At 31.3% G+C, this 25,019-nt stretch overlaps 1 protein-coding gene across 1 annotated transcript in view; it reads right to left on the bottom strand.

Annotated features, from left to right (window-relative positions):
- Positions 1-25,019, bottom strand: part of LOC143055549 (uncharacterized) — a 64,680-nt gene that overhangs the window by 5,796 nt on the left and 33,865 nt on the right. The window contains exons 11-15 of the mRNA XM_076228709.1: positions 22,820-22,894; positions 20,837-20,911; positions 19,341-19,415; positions 1,821-1,901; positions 579-653 (exon numbers count right to left, since the gene is read on the bottom strand). Of these exons, the coding sequence (XP_076084824.1) occupies positions 579-653; positions 1,821-1,901; positions 19,341-19,415; positions 20,837-20,911; positions 22,820-22,894 (381 nt within the window). The remainder of the gene's footprint in view (positions 1-578; positions 654-1,820; positions 1,902-19,340; positions 19,416-20,836; positions 20,912-22,819; positions 22,895-25,019) is intronic.

Genomic DNA, 25,019 nt, shown 5'->3' with positions numbered 1-25,019 from the left:
TACATTTAGACTGTTTACAGCTACCCTTTCTTTCATACATTTTCCGCAACGACAACAAAACAATACATAGAAAGAAATTTGTATAGTTTTATACTAATATTGGACTTTTTAAACTCCTTATTTTATTATCGAAACATGCGAAAGGAATTGTTATTTATAAAAAATAGAATTTTGGAAAAATCAATTTGAGGATTTGTTCGATCAGTAAGGCCTGCTTGAGTGACTATATCTTATCTGATTGATTATGTGTCATGTACTGTTTTCAGTTATTAATACTGTCTATCGTTCATATATTTCAAAGTACTTAAATACACTGAGAGCGCTTTATACCATAACATAAGTCTATTGTTTAAGGCTTTGTCATGCCTTGTCAATGTTTTCATGTTATTGTTTTGTTGAGTTCCTGTCTCATTTAAAACAAAACAAACATATATTTTTTTTTCTACTGGTGAAAAGTGGAAGAAGTAACATTCTACTCTTTTGATGACCTCTAGATGTTTATTTTCTTCTTGTGAGCCGTGTAACGTTCTAATCAACTTAACGAATCACTTTTGTATTTTAGTATTTTTATTTAGCACCTGATATCCTAGATCTGACTTTTCTAAATCTAACATTAGACTCTAACGAAGGCCACTCATTGTCCGCAGATGCATCTGCAATAGAAAGTGTAACATTTGTTTTTATTAAGAAGATTTTAAAAAGTCAATTTAAGTAAATGCCAATTCAATTAACCCATGGGTGCAACCTGCGTACAGTGAAATTACATATTTTATGAAAATAAAACATGCTGCGTGATCATACAAGTTATATAAATTCCAACGTAAATATTTTTTTTTTTTGTTTTGGTTGTGTTTTCGATATTGACCATGCCACTTTATTTGCAACCACTGGGTTGATGCAACTGCTGGTGGAATTTTTATTCCCTGAGGCATTCACCAGCCAAGTAGTATGCACGTTTTATGTTGATATGAATCATCATTGAATATGATATTGTCATAATCATAAATTTACTGTTTACTTAACTTTGAATTTTCTGAAAAACTAAGACATTTCTAACTCATGAATAGATTACCGTAGCTGTACTTGACAAATCTTTTAGGAATTGTTGGTCTTATTCTCTTCAACTTCGTACTTTATTTGGCCTTTTAACATTTTTTTTAATTCGGGCGTCACTAATCAGTCGTTTGTAGATGAAACCCGCATATTCAAAATTTCAATCCTGTTATGTATGATGAGTTTATTTAAAAATGTAAGAATTGTTCCTGAAATGTCTGTTACTTTGTGTACTTTAGTGTTCTTATTTTACAGAGTATATCTTTATCGGATCTTCTACCCACTGCTCCACAGTACATGACTCCTTTGGGATAACATCAGAAATCTATATTGAAAGCTATGGTTAGGAAACAATCAGTTGAAACTGTAGATAAAGGTTTGGGTATGTAGCATGATTTTTGTGTATTGATTATTCATCTACGCATGTTTATATTTTATACTTTTATGCGATCAACACGGATGAATATTTGTCGATCAAGTCAAAAAAAAGAAGATATGTTTGTGTGTGTTTTTTCCTTTGATAAGCTATAACTTTAGAAAACTTTACATAGAGACATTTAGAGGGAAAAATAATACTGAAATATTGTCTTTATTTCACATACTAAATTGCTAGTTTTGACAAGCATTAACATTCTGTTTCCCTAGACAAAAAGATTACCAAATTTATATATCGATTTATTTTAAATATACAAATTCATATAAAATCATCTTCTCAAACTAAATTTAATTTTTTTGTGTATATTTTTGCATCTTTGTTGGTCGATTACCTGATTGCCAATACTTCCCTTTTTCGTAACCGATACTGTTCCTTGTCCTTGCCATGTCTATTTCCCCATCCTCAAACAAATCTGCAATAGGAAGTGACACATATGATAATCACTAGAGACAAGATTTCTTATAGACAATTTGAGAATGCAATATCACTGAAGTTTGCTAAAGTAAATGTTTAAAGTATCACAGACCAATGTTGTTAAATTCCTGTTTCTGAAAATGTATCCTTTGAAAAAAGAATTACCAATTTTCTTCAGTGATATAATCAGTCTGTACAAAAGCACTGTTTACTTTTATTGCTACTGTTTACAACTTTTCTTCAGTCTAAATATTCTACATGCATTGCGAAGTTGCAAAGGATATCATACCAATAAGCTATACACCATAACATTATGTGTAGTATTTCGATCATTAAATTTAGAATGTAAACGTGTCAAAGAGACAACACCTAATTAAAAAGAAGAAAACAGCCAAATGTCACCAATGGGTCTTCAGCACAGCAGGAAAATCCCAAACCTTGAGGTGAGCTGCAGCAGGTTTCCTAAAACAAAACTATCGCTACCTAAGCCGCAAGAAAGGAGGACAACAGTTAAACGTAAGGAAAATACAAAACATTATGTCATCTTGTATTTTTGAAATTGAGATTGAAATTCAAGTTCAATTACGATAAATCAACTGTCCATTGACAGGATAAAAACCGTGGCCCCATGAAATTTCATTATTTCCTGCATTGTAAGCGAGTGCTTTATGCCCATTGTGATTGATTTTTTTTCATAAAAGTACCGTTATATTTTAAGATAACACATATATAAGAATTTTGACTTATTATAATTCAGTATTCTTATTTCTTTTTTATCTTGTTAGATTTCATAACCTTTGTTTTATTTGAATGGATTTCCGTTTTACATAGAACTGATAAAATGATGGTGCATACTGTTTTCAGTATTATCTGCATACAATATAACAAATATGAACTAAATATAAAAATAACTTGAAACTTTTCTGTTTCAATTTCTAGTGGAATTCCATTTACACTTTTTCTCAGTCATTTAGAACAGTTGAAAACACGAAAGAGGATACATTCTTCACTTGTCTAACACTGGTTTAACAGGATAAAAACTATGACCGACATCCATTATATTTTACATATGGTTTTATTCCTTGGTACATATTAAGATTTTTTTTAAGCAGAAACCTTAAATATAATTCAATTGAAAAGTTTACATTAATCAGGTCCTGAATCCGTATCAAATGCTGAAAAAAACCAGTTGAAAAATGGTTTTGCAAAATAAGATACACTGCTCTATGAATGAAAGAACTACGATCATATTATCAATAGGTGAATACCTCTTACTAAATCCATCCTGTTTTTTATGTAAAAATCAAATTTCATTGACAAAAAAAATCGATTATGGAAGTATGTAGTTTCCATATACAACTACTAAATGTAATAGCCCTTAAATTATCTGAATCATTTAGGCATCCTTAATTTAAAAGTCAAACTGGTATACTTATGTCTGTTGTCAAATTTGCAGGAAAATACCCGTATCCAATGTCATATTTAAAAGCTATGTGTAGTTACACATACTAAATGATGGAGAGTTTTCAAAAACTCATTTTAAAGTACTCCGACTGTAATCAGTGCCTTTTCGTGTTTCAAGTTCTCCAAGGCATCCAAAACCTCTTGCTTTGTAATATATACAATAAATGCTTCAATACTAAAAGGATGAGTTGTATTTTTCGTAGCCGAAGATTTTTTGGTGTCTTCCAAAATCCCTTAGAATCATTTTTCGACAGTGCTCACAGGTCATCCGAATACTTTTGACCTTATTGTTGATAGTTACTGTTAAGTTTCTTGCAGTATTCCATAGTCTTGCTATTCGTTGCAATTAGCATGATTAGCACATGATTTCACGCTATTTTGTAAGTTTCTAGCTTTGTGAAACTCATTACGTCAGCCTTTTGAATCATAGCAAAACAAGATTCAATTTTAATGGTGGAATTTACCTTTTTTTTTTTAGATTTCCCGGAACTCCTGTTGTTTTTAAAAGTGCATTACCAAGGTCATCAACTATCATTTCAAACGTGTCAAAAGTAACATTATGTGTGTTAATATAACTTCAAACGTGATTATTCTCTTTTTAATTATTTGAAGCGCTAGATAACACTATACAATTACAAACTTTGTTGAAGGTCGATACAAGGATAAATTGACCTAAAAGAAGTATATTGATTGAGGACGAAGTCCGAGGTCTATATACTACTTTGGGTCGTGGTCGACAATCCTGTATTGACCTCATACAAAGGCGGTAATTTTTATATAATCAATTTCCGACCATATTTGTATCAAAATCGTCAGTGTAATATATTCGATCATTTGATTTTGTTTGAATTTTATAGATATCATATTGTCTCTTATACAATAACAACGTATTAGTACATGTAGTTACTTCATTTATTGTTTAGGTTGTTCTTTTACATCCTCTGTATTTGAAGATTTTTTTCTTCAAATAATCGATCATAAATATGCACTTTTTTATAAATTCTTTCAACAATATCATGAAATTGATTACATGACGTCACAAAGTATATCGGTTTGGATATTCTTAAAATAACCGTGCAATATCCTTTTTGCTATCCGCAGTTTGTTATCTACCTTCGAAAATATAGTTTAACCTGTGCCTATCCCTGAACTGTATCTTAGTAGAGGATCTTTTTTACTTTCTAACAATTTTGTTATTTGTGTCGAGTATGAACCATCTTCTAAGGGGCTTATTGGTGCAGAATTTGGTACCGTTTATGTTATATCTACCACTGGATCGATTTATATCCTGGTTGACTGATAGTCCCCGAGGGTATCACCAGCCCAGTAACCAGTAATTCGGAAAATACGGATTTTGTGTTATTAAGATTTGGTGTTACAAAACTTTTGAAATTATCTAAAATTAAGCAATGTTTGTATCTATATAACTTTTTTGTCCTTTTAAAAGGTTTTGAATTTTCGAATATTTTGGCCTCGAGCATCACTGAAGAGACATTGATTGTTGAAATGCACATCCGGTATAGAAAAACTTGGTCCGTTTATGTTATTAACATGTATAAACACTTTTGTAATACAACAAATTTAACTCGATAAGTGCAAGTACATGTAGGAAAATATAATTACAATCAATTATCCAAATTCGTAAGGGGTTCTGCAGAACCCTTGTTTCGCCTGCAATTACTGTTGTCAGTGCAAAAGTGTAATGATGGCTAAAACGAAGCCATTTATCAGTGACATCTGAATTAACAAAGAATCTCTAGTTTTAAAAATGTTTTTTACTAATCTTGAAGTATAAGTTAAACACAACCCATCAAGGTTTACAAATTTATCAAACAAAAAACCTAGAGGCTCTAAAGAGCCTGTGTCGCTCACCTTTGTCTATTTGCATATCAAACAATGGAAACGCACCAACATTGTAGTTGATAATAGACTTCATAACAAAAATCTCTATTTTGTTGATCTTGTATTACTGACCTTGTAGTCTATTTGGTTTCTCTTTATCCCCTTACGTTTTTGCTCAAAACACAAATTAAAGAGGGTAAAAAAAACTCATGAAAGGGCAATCATTCCTATGTAGAGTGACAGTCTACTAATTATATCGGCAAAATTTGACTTTCTAATAGATCTTGCCACGTGATTATTTTTGTGATTTAAAGTGTTCTGTTATCTGTTATTGATAATAGTTATCAAAGGTACCAGGATTATAATTTAGTACGCCAGACGCGCGTTTCGTCTACATAAGACTCATCAGTGACGCTCATATCAAAATATGATAAGCCAGGTAATAAGACATATTTTTTAAATTAAATACCCAAATGATGATTGTGGCCAAGTTTGGTTGAATTTGTTTCAGTAGTTTCAGAGGAAAAACTTTTGTAAAAAATAACAAATATCTAACAAAAAAATGTTAACAATTGACTACAATGGGCAATAACTCCTTAAGGGGTCAATTGATCACTTTGCTCATGTTGACTGATTTGTAGATCTTACTTTGCTGAACACTAAGCTGTTTACAGTTTATCTATATCTTTAACAATATTCAAAATAATTACGAAAAACTGCAAAATTTCATTGCAATTACCAATTCAGGAGGAGTAACCCAACATCGAATTGTTTGATGCATCTGAAAATGGCAGGGCAGACAGATCATCACCTGATGAACATTTTATCTCCTGTTAGATTTGCTCTTAATGCTTTAGTATCATAAAAATAAGCAAAAAACTGCATTTTACCCCATTTTATATTTTTCAGTAATGGCGGCCATCTTGTTTGGTGGGCGTGATCATCGGATACATTTCTTTTAACCTTATACCCCAATGATGATTTATTCCAAGTTTTGTGTTATTTGGCGTAGTAGTTACAGAAAAAATTTGTGTAAAAGATCACACAAATTTACAAATTTACGAAAAATTGTGAACAATTTCCTTTAAAGGGCAAAAACATTTTATGGGGTCAATTGACAATTTTGGTCGAGTTGACTCATTTATAGATCTCCTTTGCTGAACAATTTTTGCTGTTACAGTTTATCTCTATCTATTATAATATTCATTATAGTAACCAAAAACTGCAACATTTGCTTAAAATTACCAATTCAAGGGCAGCACCCAACAGATTTGCTCTAAGTGCTTTAGTATCAGAGATATAAGTCAAAAACGTCATTTTACGTCATGTTCTATTGTTAGCCATGGCGGCCATATTGTTTGATGGTCAGGTCATTGGGCATTTTTTTTAACTATATACCCTAAGAATGATTTAGGCCAAGTTTTGTTTTATTTTGGCCTAGTAGTTGCAGGAGAAGATTTTTGTAAAAGTTAACTGACGACGACGGACGACGATGACGGACGACGGACGTCAGACACCAATTAATGAGAAAAGCTCACTGGGTCGTTTCGGGTCAGGTGAGCAAAAAATGTAATCCCAGCCTGTTTGTAAATGAAAAATTAAAAGCAAAGTCCATCTATCAGAAAAGTAGTAAAACTGAAAAAAATATATTATCAGGTTTGCTTTAGACGTGATCTTAAATCATTAAAAAAATCTACAAAATGTTAATAGACACTTACCCTTCCGGAGCACCTGAGATCACCCCTAGTTTTTGGTGGGGTTCGTGTTGTTTATTCTTTAGTTTTCTATGTTGTGTGGTGTGTACTATTGTTTTTCTGTTTGTCTTTTTTATTTTTAGCCATGGCGTTGTCAGTTTGTTTTAGATTTATGAGTTTGACTGTCCCTTTGGTATCTTTCGTCCCTCTTTTATGAAGCTTTTCAAAACAATTGACGTGATATCACCTTTTACCCTACATCTACTTGTCAACTTTAAAAAAAAAGTCCAAATTTTTTAAAATAAATAAGGCCGTTAGTTTTCTCGTTTGAATTGTTTTACATTGTCTTATCGGGCCTTTTATAGCTCACTATGCGTTATGGGCTTTGCGCATTGTCGAAGGCCGTACGGTGACCTATAGTTGTTAATGTCTGTGTCATTTTGGTCTTTTGTGGATAGTTGTCTCATTGGCAATCATACCACATTTTCTTTTTTATATCCTTTTATTAGTAAATACAAAAAGTCAAATAAACAGTTTAATATATTTGCTTTGGATACTGATTTTTTTTTTATATAAACAAGCTTCTGTTCAAAGTTCATAAATTCAATGTTGGGTTGACAAAGTCATTGATGACTGAATGAACCTGAAATGTTAAACTCAAACTTAATCTCAATGTTAACAGTTAAAAAAAGCCAAGTCCAGTCAATAGTAAAATATAGAAAAGTTAAAATAAATAGAGAAAGGACAAGGTATGATATGGGGCTTTTTTGGCCCCCTCTTCAAATGACTTCATATTCAATCCATCATTAGTCTATGCATAGTGACTTAAAAAAAGTTTGAACATTTTGTGTTTATGTGAATATTTGGTTGCCTAGCAATGAGTTTGATAAAATGAACTATGATATCAATCTTTAATGCAATTGCCGTAGGAAAAGACTTGTGAATTTATTAAAATGAAAGGTAATGTTTTAACAACAATTGAATACTTATTGTTGGATCCATCATTTTATGAAGATCTAAATAGCACCCTAGCAACCACAATGTTGCCTAGTGACCACATTAACGGACTTTTTTTCATCCAATGTTATCCATAAAAATATGAAAAATTCAAATATTTTCATACAACTCATATTAAGTCGACTCCTATATTGATATATTTAGTTACCATGTTTGCATTAAAGAACACAGATTTGATTTTGTATCTATATAACCTGTCAGATCAACCCGAGTTTTTTCTTTAGCAACGCATTGTTAGTTTTAAGTTTAACAGTTGAAGAATATTGCAAATGATGGATTAGTATCACTGAGTGTAATATTAAGCTTGAAACGTGGAACAAAAGGATATTTATCAGCACCTTAAGTGCAGATGTGCAATTCAAATATAATTCTTAATTCAATGTTTCCATGGTAGCACAGGAACGTATCCATGATATAATATCTTGTTATCCAACCATCGCAAATCAGATATATTAATAATAATGTAAATCTAAATATGTAATTTCATATAAAAGAGAGAGAGCAGATACCCACTTTGTAGTTTTGCATACTGTATAATAATCTAAAGTTCTTTGCTGTAAACAACAGCCTTATGACATGTATACCCCTACCCCCAATGTTTACTTTTTCTCTCTATTGTAATTTGCCAAAAAAATCAATTCGCATGATCCGATGAATAGACAATATTACATGTATTCATGGCTATAAGGTTTCAATTAATTTCCTAAATTTTTTGTTCGCCCACAGATTAAGTTGTTTAACTTAAATGAATAGAGAATGTGTCTATAGGGACAAAGTTGATGCCTCCTTCACATATAACGTTATAGAGAGACATAGATCAAAAACTTTAAAATTGACGCTACCAAAATTTGAACTTAAATGAATTTTGTAAATTACAATAGAGAGAAAAAGTAAACATTGGGGGTAGGGGTATACATGTCATAAGGCTGTTGTTTACAGCAAAGAACTTTAGATTATTATACAGTATGCAAAACTACAAAGTGGGTATCTGCTCTCTCTCTTTTATATGAAATTACATATTTAGATTTATATTATTATTAATATATCTGATTTGCGATGGTTGGATAACAAGATATTATATCATGGATACGTTCCTGTGCTACCATGGAAACATTGAATTAAGAATTATATTTGAATTGCACATCTGCACTTAAGGTGCTGATAAATATCCTTTTATTGCACGTTTTAAGCTTAATATTACACTCAGTGATACTAATCCATCATTTGCAATATTCTCCAACTGTTAAACTTAAAACTAACAATGCCACGGCCGACACTCGGCTAACCGAGAGATTGGTCGATTAATCTATATTGAGTATGCGGCTATATGGGAGATTGGTCTGTTAATCGGGTTGGTTATACGTCTGTTAAGAGTAAAATGCACAATTTTATGTTAAACTCTATTAAATATACAGATTTTTGGTATATTATAAGAACCAAATCAAAAAAAGAAATGTGTCTGACAAAATGATATTTATCATAGAATATTTTCCACCTGTAAAAACATTTCATAGTCTGCGCAGTTTTCAGTAAAACTAAAAGGCGTCGTGCAAGTATGTATAATTTAAGCTTATATGCATAGCAATTTTATTAATAAAAGGCGAAATAAACAATTTTATATATCATTTAAAGGACACAAAATAGTACTTTGGTTCTAAAAAATAAATTGATACTAGTAAATATTTCATAATTGTAAAATAACGTGAATAATACCACGTTTTAGTAAAAATTATGGGAATATAGTCTGTTAATGGGTTGGACAATTGAAATTTTGTCAGTTAAGAGTTATTTAGCCAAGGTAATAGTTTTGCTACCTTTGTATTTTTAAGAGTTATTATCCACGGCAATAGTTTTGCTACCTTTACATGTTCCCATTGAAAAAGTTAAGAAGGAGATGTTCTTGAGTAAAAAAAAAAAATGACAATACGTTACAACAGTATCCTTCTAGTAAGAGCATTTTTTTACTTTCTTCGCATTTTATTGAAGGGTGTGTCACTTCAATATTATATATAGCGTGATATGGATTGGCAGCTGGAATATGCATGAATTTATTATTAACGTTTTCAATCAGCCTTAATTTTTGTATCTGTTCAAAGTAGCACGTTCTCAAATCCGACTGAAAGTGTCTTTCTAATACAACACGGAACATATAACTTGCTGTCGTTCTCATACATATATGTACATGATATTTGTCACTGAAAGTTAAACTCTTATTCGTCAGCATCATCCAATTGGTTCTTTTCTTCTATTACTTAATCATATGTTGTTTTCAAATCATTCTAAAGAAGTAAATGGAAAGGAGCGAATGCAGCTACATTTGGTTAACTTTTAAAGTTTTAATTCATTTTATTCCGTTTAGTTCCTTTCTACAGAAGTGCAGAGAAGAACTGCAGTTGTCCGCATGTAACCTTCTAGCATTTGTCACCAATAATTATATGAGTACATCGCAATCCGTTACTGTTTCAACACCCAGGGGTGTTTCATGTCTGTATTATAAACAATTATTATTTTTTTGCTCTCCTTTTTTTTTAGCAATGCATCACTCTCTACTGTCCTAATCGACTATTCTATATTCTGCGTCTCCATCCAGCTTTTCCAGATCCATGAGGGTCCGGATTGGGGGTGTTGTTAATTTCTTTTCAGATTGTCTAAAAGCCGACATACTTTGTGACGTCATGTTATGAATTTCATGATATTGTTTATAAAGGACTTGAGCCAAATCTATTGAACAAACCTTTAAGTTACCTCTCTAACTCAAACTTTGAATTTAATTACAAAACTTAGAATCAGTGACCATTCATTATTAATTGAAAAAGGAAGGCATTTTAAAATTCCTCGCGAAGAGAGACTTTGCAAAAAATGCAAAGTACTACATGTAGATGATGAGAACATTTCTTAATAAATTGTTCTCACAATTCAAATATTAGATAAACATATTTTAATTGCATTAACAGAGAAAGTAATTCATTTGCTAATCTCACTGACAATGACAAAGTTATATATATATATATACTTAACCCATCAACACCAACACAAGTAAATAAACTAGGATCCTTTATAAAAACAAAGTCTATGGAACTGTGGATAGGGGACCCTTTAATATATACCTGAATTTGTATATATATATATTGAGTTACTTAGTTATTGTCTTTATTTGTTTTTGTTGTTGTTATATTTATTATATGTCACAAACTGTAAAGTTTATATGGCAATAAAACTTTGAGTTGAATTGAATTTGAATTGTTAAAAGTTTTATACAAAAAATCTTCAAATATATTAGATGTAAAAAAAAAAATAACAAAAAAAAGAAATAAAATAACAATTTATATGTTGTAAATGTATAGGACACAATATGAGATCTATAAAATTCAAACAATATCAAATGACGATTTTGATACAAATATGGTTGGTAATTAAAGATATAACAGTTATAGCCTATGTATGAGGTCAATACAGGATATATCGATCCAAAGTAGTATATCGACCTCGGACTTCGTCCTCAGTCAATATACTTCTTTCGGGTCAACACATCCTTGTATCGCCCTCATTCAACGGCTATAATTGTTTATTATACACATTGATAGTTTAATCAACATCTGATTGGTTGAGACTATCCCACGTGTCATTGAACAAATCTTCATATTTCCCTCAGGCACGGGAAATAAATGTATATTATTCTTTCTCTATTCTTTATATTTTAGCATCCAAATATATTTTATTCACTCATGTTTAGTTACATTACGACGTTTATCTCTGATTTATATACTGGTTACCAATGCAGATGACAAATTTGTGTCATTCATAACAATTAAACAGAATCCACATGATGTATGCCACCATTCTTGGATGAAATTAATATTACTTTAACATTACACATTTTGAAACCATTTTTATCAATTTTCAATTTTCATTGTCTAAATTGTTCATTGTTCATGTGTTGTTACCGTATATTTTATGTTGCATTGCTCATTTGTTGTTTTCGTATATTTAAGCCGCTCGTCTTGAGCCTACTCATTTGATCCGATAACAGCCATATAGCAATAAATTTATACGTTTATTGCCATTCATAACTCTTAACAGACCAATTACCAGACCGGGTTTCATACATCCGACCCATTAACAGACCAGGTTTTAAATAAAGATTGATTTATGTCACCAAAATATAGATTTTCGTGTAGATTTTTCACACAAAGATATCAATATGGTTAACAAACATAATGCCTGTCTTTTTTCGATGTTCAAAATATCGCATGCAAGTTAATTCAACCAACGTTTCATTTTGTGTACATTGTGTGTGTTTAAAATGTGTATAAATTTATTGATGAGTAACCCGCCTTTTCGTTTTATAGATCGTACATCGAAGCTAAAAAAATAATGATTACACCACTGGATTCAGTATATTGAGTTGTTTTGTTAGACATCAATAATGTTTATGAAAAAAATATATTTAAAAAGTTATACAATGAACCATGGTGAACTTTCAATGATTTTGTCAATAACACCTGATTAACAGACTTTAGCCAACCCGATTAACAGACCAACCGCCGATATAGCCGCATACTCAATATAGATTAACCGACCAATCTCTCGGTTAGCCGAGTGTCGGCCGTGAATGCGTTGCTAAAGAAAAAACTCGGGTTGATCTGACAGGTTATATAGATACAAAATCAAATCAATGTTCTTTAATGCAAACATGGTAACTAAATATATCAATATAGGAGTCGACTTAATATGAGTTGTATGAAAATATTTGAATTTTTCATTTTTTTTTATGGATAACATTGGATGAAAAAAAGTCCGTTTATGTGGTCACTAGGCAACATTGTGGTTGCTAGGGTGCTATTTAGATATTCATAAAATGATGGATCCAACAATAAGTATTCAATTGTTGTTAAAACATTACGTTTCATTTTAATAAATTCACAAGTCTTTTCTTAGGGCAATTGCATTGAAGATTGATATCATAGTTCATTTTATAAAACTCATTGCTAGGCAACCAAATAATCACATAAACACAAAATGTTCAAACTTTTTTTTATGTCACTATGCATAGACTAATGATGGATTGAATATGAAGTCATTTGAAGAGGGGGCCAAAAAAGCCCCTTATCATACCTTGTCCTTTCTCTATTTACTTTAACTTTTCTATATTTTACTATTGACTGGACTTGGCTGGTTTAACTGTTAACATTGAGATTAAGTTTGAGTTTAACATTTCAGGTTCATTCAGTCATCAATGACTTTGTCAACCCAACATTGAATTTATGAACTTTGAACAGAAGCTTGTTTATATAAAAAAAAAATCAGTATCCAAAGCAAATATATTAAACTGTTTATTTGACTTTTCGTATTTACTAATAAAAGGATATAAAAAAGAAAATGTGGTATGATTGCCAATGAGACAACTATCCACAAAAGACCAAAATGACACATACATTAACAACTATAGGTCACCGTACGGCCTTCAACAATGCGCAAAGCCCATAACGCATAGTGAGCTATAAAAGGCCCCGAAAAGACAATGTAAAACAATTCAAACGAGAAAACAACGGCCATATTTATATAAAAAAAATTGGACTTTGTTTTTAAAGATGACAAGTAGATGAAGGGTAAAAGGTGATATCACGTCAATTGTTTTGAAAAGCTTCATAAAGTGTCTATTAACATTTTGTAGATTTTTTTAATGATTTAAGATCACGTCTAAAGCAAACCTGATAATATATTTTTTTTCAGTTTTAGTACTTTTCTGATAGATGGACTTTGCTTTTAATTTTTCATTTACAAACAGGCTGGGATTACATTTTTTGCTCACCTGACCCGAAACGACCCAGTGAGCTTTTCTCATCAATTGGTGTCTGACGTCTGTCGTCCGTCATCGTCGTCCGTCGTCGTCAGTTAACTTTTACAAAAAATTTCTCCTGAAACTACTAGGCCAAAATAAAACAAAACTTGGCCTAAATCATTCTTAGTGTATCTAGTTAAAAAAAATGCCCAATGACCTGACCATCAAACAATATGGCCGCCATGGCTAACAATAGAACATGAGGTAAAATGACGTTTTTGGCTTATATCTCTGATACTAAAGCACTTAGAGCAAATCTGTTGGGTGCTGCCCTTGAATTGGTAATTTTAAGCAAATGTTGCAGTTTTTGGTTATTATAATGAATATTATAATAGATAGAGATGAACTGTAACAGCAAAAATTGTTCAGCAAAGGAGATCTATAAATGAGTCAACTCGACCAAAATTGTCAATTGACCCCATAAAAATGTTTTGCCCTTTAACGGAAATTGTTCACAATTTTTCGTAAATTTGTAAATTTGTGTGATCTTTTACACAAATCTTCTCTGTAACTACTAAGCCAAATAACACAAAACTTGATATAAATCATCATTGGGGTATAAGGTTAAAAAATGTATCCGATGATCACGCCCACCAAACAAGAAAAACTGAAAAATATAAAATAGGATAAAATGCAGTTTTTGGCTTATTTTTATGATACTAAAGCAATTAGAGCAAATCTAACAGGAGGTAAAATGTTCATCAGGTGATGATCTGTCTGTCCTGCCATTTTCAGATGCATCAAACAATCCGATGTTGGGTTACTCCTCCTGAATTGGTAATTGCAATGAAACTTTGCAGTTTTTCGTAATTATCTTGAATATTGTTAAAGATATAGATAAACTGTAAACAGCTAAGTGTTCAGCAAAGTAAGATCTACAAATTAGTCAACATGAGCAAAGTGATCAATTGACCCCTTTAGGAGTTATTGCCCATTGTAGTCAAATTTTAACATATTTTTGTTAGATATTTGTTATTTTTTACAAAAGTCTTTTTCTCTGAAACTACTGAAACAAATTCAACCAAACTTGGCCACAATCATCATTTGGGTATTCAATTTAAAAAATATGTCTTATTACCTGGCTTATCATATTTTGATATGAGCGTCACTGATGAGTCTTATGTAGACGAAACGCGCGTCTGGCGTACTAAATTATAATCCTGGTACCTTTGATAACTATTATCAATAACAGATAACAGAACACTTTAAATCACAAAAATAATCACGAGGCAAGATCTATTAGAAAGTCAAATTTTGCCGATATAATTAGTAGACTGTCACTCTACATAGGAATGATTGCTCCTTTCATGAGGTTTTTTTTTACCCTCTTTTGTGTTTTGAGCAAAAACGTAAGGGGATAGAGAGAAACCAAATAGACTACAAGGTCAGTAATACAAGATCAACAAAATAGAGATTTTTGTTATGAAGTATATTATCATCTACAATGTTGGTGCGTTTCCATTGTTTGATATGCAAATAGACAAAGGTGAGCGACACAGGCTCTTTAGAGCCTCTAGGTTTTTTGTTTGATAAATTTGTAAACCTTGATGGGTTGTGTTTAACTTATACACAAGTTATATTTCAAGATTAAGAAAAACATTTTTAAAACTAGAGATTCTTTGTTAATTCAGATGTCACTGATAAATGGCTTCGTTTTAGCCATCATTACACTTTTGCACTGACAACAGTAATTGCAGGCGAAACAAGGGTTCTGCAGAACCCCTTACGAATTTGGATAATTGATTGTAATTATATTTTCCTACATGTACTTGCACTTATCGAGTTAAATTTGTTGTATTACAAAAGTGTTTATACATGTTAATAACATAAACGGACCAAGTTTTTTATACCGGATGTGCATTTCAACATTCAATGTCTCTTCAGTGATACTCGAGGCCAAAATATTCGAAAATCCAAAGCCTTTTAAAAGGACAAAAAAGTTATATATATACAAACATTGCTTAATTTTAGATAATTTCAAAAGTTTTGTAACACCAAATCTTAATAACACAAAATCCGTATTTTCCGAATTACTGGTTACTGGGCTGGTGATACCCTCGGGGACTATCAGTCAACCAGGATATAAATCGATCCAGTGGTAGATATAACATAAACGGTACCAAATTCTGCACCAATAAGCCCCTTAGAAGATGGTTCATACTCGACACAAATAACAAAATTGTTAGAAAGTAAAAAAGATCCTCTACTAAGATACAGTTCAGGGATAGGCACAGGTTAAACTATATTTTCGAAGGTAGATAACAAACTGCGGATAGCAAAAAGGATATTGCACGGTTATTTTAAGAATATCCAAACCGATATACTTTGTGACGTCATGTAATCAATTTCATGATATTGTTGAAAGAATTTATAAAAAAGTGCATATTTATGATCGATTATTTGAAGAAAAAAATCTTCAAATACAGAGGATGTAAAAGAACAACCTAAACTATAAATGAAGTAACTACATGTATTAAATTAAATACGTTGTTATTGTATAAGAGACAATATGATATCTATAAAATTCCAACAAAATCAAATGATCGAATATATTACACTGACGATTTTGATACAAATATGGTCGGAAATTGATTATATAAAAATTACCTCCTTTGTATGAGTTTAATACAGGATTGTCGACCACGACCCAAAGTAGTATATAGACCTCGGACTTCGTCCTCAATCAATATACTTCTTTTAGGTCAATTTATCCTTGTATCGACCTTCAACAAAGTTTGTAATTGTATAGTGTTATCTAGCGCTTCAAAAAATTTAAAAAGAGAATAATCACGTTTGAAGAATTTGTCTAACAGTTTTCACGTATATGGACAATGAGTACATCTCGGGTATAATAATCTGAACATTTATGCTCCTTTCAGATTTCCTTTATTGATAACGGTTCAAAAAATAATAGACAAAACTTGCAGTTTGTTCTATTTTTAGCAATGTCAGCCATGTTGATTGATAAGCCAGGTAATAGGACATATGTTTAAATTAAATACCCAAATTATAATTGTGGCCAAGTTTGGTTAAATTTGTTTCAGTAGTTTCAGAGGAGCAGACTTTTGTAAAAGATTACATATATTTAACAAAAAAATGTTAAAAATTGACTTCAATGGGCAATAAATCCTAAAGGGGTCAATTGATCACTTTGCTCATGCTGACTTATTAGTAGATGTTACTTTGCTGAACACTTAGCTGTTTACAGTTAAGCTCTATCTTTAACAATATTCAAGATAATTACGAAAAACTGCAAAATTTCATTGCACTTACCAACTCAGGTGGAGTAACCCAACAGCGAATTGTTTGATGCATCTGAAAATGGCAGAGCTGACAGATTTTCACCTGATGAACATTTTTACCTAATGTTAGATTTTCTCTAAATGATTTAGTATCATAAAAATAAGCCAAAAACTGCATTTTACCCCATTTTATATTTTAGTGATGGCGACCATCTTGGTTGATTGGCGGGATCATCGGATACATTTTTTTTACTTTATACCCCAATGATGATTTAGGCCAAGTTATGTTTTATTTGGCTTAGTAGTTTCAGAGAAGATTTTTGTAAAAGATCACACAAATTTACGAAATATTGTGAACAATTTCCTTTAAAGGGCAAAAACTTTTTATGGGGTCAATTGACAATTTTGGTCGAGTTGACTCATTTATAGATCTCCTTTGCTGAACAATTTTTGATGTTCCAGTTTATCTCTATCTATTATAGTATTCATGATAATAACCAAAAACTGCAAACTTTGTTTAAAAATACCAATTCAAGGGCAGCACCCAACAGATTTGCTCTAAGTGCTTTAGTATCAGAGATATGCCCCAAAAACTGCATTTACCTCATGTTCTATTTTAGCCATGCCGGCCATTTTGTTTGATGGTCGGAGTCATTGGGCATTTTTTTAAACAAGATACCCTAAGAATGATTTTGGCCAAGTCTGGTTATATTTGGCCTAGTAGTTTCAGGAGAAGATTTTTGTAAAAGTTAACGGACGACGATGACGGACGACGGATGTTGGACGCCAATTGATGAGAAAAGCTCACTGGGTCCTTTTTGGTCAGTTGAGCTAAAAATGTAATCCCAGCCTGTTTGTAAAGAAAAAATTAAAAGTAAAGTCCATCTATCAGAAAAGTACTAAAAATGAGAAAAAAAATATATTATAAGTTTGCTTTAGACGTGATCTTTAAATCATTAAAAAAAATCTACCAAATTTTAATAGACACTTTATGAAGCCCTTTGAGAAAAATTGACGTGATAACACCTCTAACCCTACATCTACTTGTAAACCTTTTATTAGTAAAATATGAACATTCAAAGTAACAGTTTAATATATGCTTTGGATACTGAATCTTTTTTTATAAACAAGCTTCTGTTCAAAGTTCATAAAATTCAATGTTGGGTTGAAAAAGTCATTAATGACTGCATGAACCTGAAATGTTAAATTCAACCTTAATCTCGGTGTAAACAGTTAAAAAGCCACGTCCAGTCATAAGTAAAATTTAGAAAAGATAAAATAAATATAGAAATTTTGCTCTGGAGATTTTCTTATGGTAATAAACAAGGTTCCGTCCAAAATTTCATCAAAAATCCATGACGGATTGACACAGTTTTTTATGTCTTAAAATAACACAATAAAACATGTTTTTATGTTCATTCAATTATATTATGGATGATTTCAGTTATAATTATTTTGATCTGATACCAAACTACCTTGAGGGTTTCTTTTTCTTTAAATGTTTAGTGCTTTATATGGAATTTAAGGTCTGCGACAAAAACGAATAGCCCTTTTAAAATTAAAGTGTATTATGCCAAAATTAAGAATCTATGGTTTGCATTGCCCCTGTGTCATTAGAAGAACTTATTACAGATTCATTTATTTTTATGTAGATTAGCACACTCCTAAAATCCTCGTGTGATGCAGCTCCTCGTGGTAAAATAACACTTTTTCACATAATAAGTTCTTATATGTTATATAAATTTAATACTTCACTTACATTAAAGGTTCAGCTCAGTCACTTGTTAAAATAAATACATACACAGCGATTTTGTGTAGAAACACATCTTTTGAGATCCTCAATCTGGAGCGCATTAGGAATATTGCCCCATTTGTGAACATATCACACTATACATTCACGTATATCCAGCATATTCTTTCACGAACATGTAGACATATTCAGTTTTATTCAGAAATTTTATTCGAAGCCCTTTTTATCAGTTCTTACTATTAGTCTATGTAAAACATTCAAACTTAATTGTGTGCAAAGAACCTGCACTGAACAACAAAGATTGAATAACAATAAACTGTCAAAGAACTGATTGTATCACCGGATACTTTGTAAATTTTTTACTTTATTTAAAGGATTTCTATCTTCAGATATTTTTTTATGATACAATAGGGAAAAGAAATACTAAAAACAAAATATCATGTTTCTTGTGTATGTGCAATATGTTGTAATTGAAGCATTTATGTTTACTTTAAATATGAATGCTTTGTATGATAAACTCCTGATCTTTTTCTATCAACTAAAGCTTTTATCCCTGTAATTAATTGATTATGATAATGCACATTACCTGATCCCGCATATCCGTCTTCTATCATGTTAATATTTGACTTCTTAATGCTCTCAATTACATCGACAGAGTTATCTTAAATCAGAAGTGTAAGATTTTTTATTAATTAAGGAAACAAAAAATAAACAGTTATATTTAGAAAAGTACATTAATCTTTATCTGTTGGCGTACATCATGTACATTTCTTTCCAAGTTTTCACATGTAAAATGTACTATAGTGTATCGCTCACATGTTTCAAAGGGTTATTGTAAGCTTCTTGTACAACTTTACCTGGTCATACTTTGATACATTATAGGCGTTTCAAATCCTAGGCCTGTTATGTGTCTAGTGTTGAACTATTTACAGCCCAAAATCAAACTAAACTGTGTGCAAGGAACATGAAATGAGTTGAAAAGATTGAATAAAAGTGAACTGTCAAAGAACTGATTGTATCACGGGATACTTTGTAAAATGATTTCTTTTAACAGATTTCTATCTACAGATATTTTATATCACATTATAAGAAAAAATAATGTTAGAAACTTAATATCATGTTTCCTGTGTATATGCAATATTTTGTAAGCATTTACGTCTTGTTTAAATCGTATGATGATCTCCTGATGTTAATTTGTTCGCTTTAAACCAACTTTTGTTGTGTTTAACTAAAGCTTTTATCAACTAAAGCTTTTACCCCTTTAATAAATTAATTATGATAATGCAGTTTATAGACTCAGAGTCATCTAAAATCAAAAATATACGATTTGTTATTTACTACAGATAAAATTTTAAACAGTCAATTTAGTTTCAGGAAAGTACATTCATCCTTATCTGATGGCGTACACGTCTTTCCAAGTTTTCAAATATACCAGAGTGTATAGCTCACATGTTACAAAAGGTTTATGTAAGAGTCTTTCACAACTGAAATTGATTTTACTTTGATACACTGTGAGCGATTCAAACACTGAGGTTGTGAGTTCAAATCTCGCTCTTGTGGGTGCACTCGACACCTTTCTCAATTGACTTGGATTGTCAGTTTTTCTATCGAAGGTGGTTTTCCACGGGCACTCCGGCTTCCTCCACCCATAAAAAGTGACCGACACTAAATAAAAGTGGCGTTAAAACACCAACAATCAATCAATCAAACAAACCCTGCCAAGTTTCTACTATTGAATTATTTACAGTCCAATGTAAATGTTAATGTCGTACGGTTACTTCAGATTGACATAAAGTAAACAATAACCAACATACAATTTGATATTGTGATGACAATAACTGGTGAATATTTTATTTCATTCTCTTGGGTATATGGTTTCTACTATTTTGTATCAAGGTGGTCGCTGTTGAAGTAGCCGTACATAACATTGAAACTCACTGTGATATAATAAAAGAATACTCTACATTGTATGACATCGCATGATGATCTCTGGATATGTATATTTTTATTTTAAGCCAGGTAAATTTATATTCAAGTCAAGAAATAACCGTGTAAAACATCAATTAAGATATAGCCCATAACCTGGTTCTCCAGTTCGTTCGGCTTGCGTACAAGTGTCTATAATTTTCAAGCCCCCTATGTTATCGATAAAGTCATCTGCAATCGGAAAGTGTAAGGTTGGTTATTTATTATATACACAATTTAAAAAAAAACAGTTTCAGGAAATACCCGACTGCTGAAACTTGATTTGAAACTTAGCAAATCTTATCTGATGGCTTATCTATGTCGTACACATTTTTTATTTATACTATTGTGTATCCGTGTATCGCTCACACGTTTCAATGGGTCAATGTCAGCTTTTTGTACAACTCAATGTCAGCTTTATGTACAACTTCACTGAATCATACATCAGTACACTATTGGTGCTTTAAACCCTGTCACTTGTCTTTTGTTGAATGTTTTATGATGCCATGTACATATTGTACAGTTATCTAATTGTTAGGTTCCTGTCTAAATAACATGAAGTAAATAATATACAATATATATGTTTATTCATTATAAGTAATAGTCAGTACTACTCTTTGCCTGGAGTCATGTAAAATCAAGTTTTTTTCACCTATGCAACACATTCAACACTGAACTGTCTGAAAACAAAACTGACTGCTTAGCAAAGATTTAATAAAGAAAAATGTCAAGTACTAAATAAATCACAGGAAGACGTTGTAAAAACTTAACTTTCTCTGTTAAGGAGTATTTCCATTTTCAAATATTTCATATGATATTATTATGATGTAAATGACTGCTGACGATTTAATTTCATTTTCTTGTGCATGTGTTTTCTTTTTGTTGTTGTGGTATCGTGTGTATGGATGTTATCTGTGTTGTCGCATAGCAAATTGAAACTCGCTGTCATAAAATGTAACGTAATCTCTATAGCTACGGTTCGATATCACATGATGCCATCTTCATATGTCTTTTCTTGTTGTGTTGTTTTCAATTAAACGGATAAACCCTGTTATTTAGTAATAACGATATCATTGATATAGCACAGAGCCATAAAAGGCACTTGTGCACTGCCTTTAAAAACATACGGTGACCCATTTTTCTTTGGACATTCTGAACGCGTTTCATAAGTGCTATGTTCTCAGATTTTACTTAAAGATTCTATCATTCTGTTTACTCTGTGTAATCTATGATAAACAAGTGTCATTTTTTAAAACCTTCAGCTTGTAAAAATACTCGGTGACCTGTAATTTTTATTATATATGTGAACTTATCACACTAAACATTACATTTTGGAAAGGCATTTTACAATTCAACCATTTTTTTTGTTGTGTATACATCGATGCAGTGAATGGTATAATTATGTTATTTGATTGCTGATATATCTATAATTATTTTCAGTTTTTACTATTGAAAATACATATTTTTCTCACTTTCTCTAGGGTCAATGTAAACGTTTTGCAAACCTTCACTTTCACATATTTCAATTCAAAATAGGACGATTTAACCCTTGTAATATGTGTGTTATTGAAGGCATGAAGATGTCCTGTTAAAGTCGTGTTATTTTAAAGTTATTTTACCGTAAGAATGATATATCATTCACGTATATCCAGCATATTCTCTAACCATTTTTTAGACATATCCAATCATGTTCGAAAGTTTTATCCGGAACCCTTTTTTTATCAGTTCAGTGTTTGTAGTTCTATTCCTCTTATCAAAACATTCACATTGAATTGTGTGCAAAGAACATGAACATAATATCAAAGTTTGTATGAGAGTGAACTGTCAAAAATTCTGATTGTATCACAGATTACTTGGTAAAAAAGGTTTACACTTTTAAAGGATTTCTATCTTCAGATATTTTATTTGATACTATATGGAAAATTAATGCTAAAAACTAAATTTCATATGTCTTGTTTATGTGCTATATATTTAAAGTATTTACGTTTTGTTCAAATCGTAGGATGATCTCCTGATGTTAATTAGTTTTAAGCAAAGTCGTGTTGCCTTCAACTAAAGCTTTTACCCCTGTAATTAATTAATTTTCATATAGAACATTACCTGGTTGAAAATTTCTGCCTTTCTTCACACTAGTTTTTTGCTGTTTCAATCTCTCAGTTCCATCGCCAGAGTAATCTGCAATCAGAAGTGTAAGATTTGTTATTAATAAAACAAAAACAATATTTGAAACGGTTAGTTTCTGGAAAGTATATTCATGTTTATCTGATGGCGTACATGTCTTTTCCAGTGAAAGTATTTTCATGTTTATCTGATGGCGTATATGATTTTCATTTGTTCAGCATGTACTATAGAGCATCGCTCACACGTTTAGAAGGGTTTATGTAGGCCTCTTGCACAACGTTACTTGAGCATACTTTCATACTTGTGCACTCTTGGAGCTTCAAACTCAAGGCCTGCCATTTATCTAGTGGTATCTAGTGTTGAATGATTTACAGCTTAATTCACACTGAATTATGTTCACAGAACCTGAATTGAATAGCAAAGAATGAATAAAAGTGAACTGCCAAAGAACTGATTGTATCACTGGATACTCTTTTAAAAAAAATTACTCTTTCAAAGGATTTCTATTTTCAGATATTTTATATGATACCATAACATGTATAACGAAAATTAATGTTTATGTGTAAATAAACTCATCATAGATACCACATGTTGTATCGAAAAGAGAAAAATCGAGTGCACCTTTTTATGTTAGGGCATGTTTGGGTGTATATTTTGTCTTTAAAACGTACAAAGCAAGAGTATTTTATATAGCATCTTGCTTCAAATTCTATCATTATTATATATCAAAGCTACAGGTTGACTTTATAACGTAAAAAAATGACAGTACGAAAAGATGAAATATATGGGTCAAGTGAGATATCTATCTAATGAATCACAAAAACAGAGTAGGTGTGTTCGAATAGCTATTTGTTTCTAAAAGTACTTGACGACAGTCTTTTAATTTGGATGATGAAAATGAATATCTTCGAAAAAATATGATTTTCTTGTGTGTGATAACTAGGGTTTATAATCTTCAACCATTAAAATTGTTTAGTCTGCCCTTCCACGAAATATTTAATTAGAATTTTTTTAAATGCTTAAGAATTTTCAAAAATTCCATCTGACATCCGAACAGACAATATTTTTAAGTTGAATCAATGCAGACAAGATCATTAACTAATGCTCATTAGCTAGTAGATACATTTGTCTTTTAAAATATAACTGACATATAACGATCGATCGTAATGGTGCTATGTGGATAAATTTATCAGTTTTCAAGAGCAAAATTGGCAGAGCGTCATCCCTACAATGGCTTCCATTTCTACGATTGTGAGCATGAACTGGCGTAATGGGGAGATAATTTTGAAGAAGTAGAATCCTGACTGTATGAATAACATTTCTGTATACATTGTATATACAAATTGACAACGATCCGCCTTGTGATACGCTTTTCGTACAATACTATTTTAAAGATCTACTTTGCTAGAGCTCACCTTCTCTAGTTTATTCGAATGATAATTTCAAAATATTTCTGTTATTTTATTTGCACGACAAAATGAAAGACGATATAATATCAATGTGTGTACATGCAGTTTTTTTTTGGCATTTTTAAAAATGTGTATTTATTATATGTCATTGAAAGGAATCCCAGAAACAAAAAAAACTTATGTCGAGCAGTTGAACTGTGCACCGCATTTTTTTTCATTATGCTTGTAAGGTGTCATTTTATCGCGCTTTTGTAGCATGTTTTCCCTTCCTGTTCATTTGCATGTCTTTTGGCAAATTCATTTTAAAAATTAAACACTCTACTGTAAAAAAGATACATATGGTAATCTTTGCATTTGAAGTACGTCTTATTTTCTTCTACCTATAGGATAAAACTCTCATATTAATATGTGTATACCAACACGATTAATCATTTGATACAAAAAGGTAGTTATATAAATACGGATATTTCTTAGAATTGAGGATCATCCTTTAAAAGTTACGGTCATCATTTACAAATTACGGTCATCTTAAAAGCAGTTACGGTCAGCCTTGTTATGAATCGCTGATTCTGTTACGGTCATCTCGATTGTGATTTACGGTCATCTTGGCGATTTTTTCAAATCGAATTTCCCGTTTCATGCACATTTCTCAGAAGTAATTAGTGATTTCCGAGTGATCCTTTTATAAATTTACATCGTTTCAATGTATGATTTGTAAAGAAAATGATATAGAAACACTTTAACAGACAATACAGAAACTGACCTAATTT

Source organism: Mytilus galloprovincialis, chromosome 12 (genome assembly GCF_965363235.1).
Source record: "Mytilus galloprovincialis chromosome 12, xbMytGall1.hap1.1, whole genome shotgun sequence".
Classification (NCBI taxonomy): domain Eukaryota; kingdom Metazoa; phylum Mollusca; class Bivalvia; order Mytilida; family Mytilidae; genus Mytilus; species Mytilus galloprovincialis.
The sequence above is the reverse complement of the archived record's forward strand: the minus strand, read 5'-3'. Positions and strand labels throughout refer to the sequence as shown.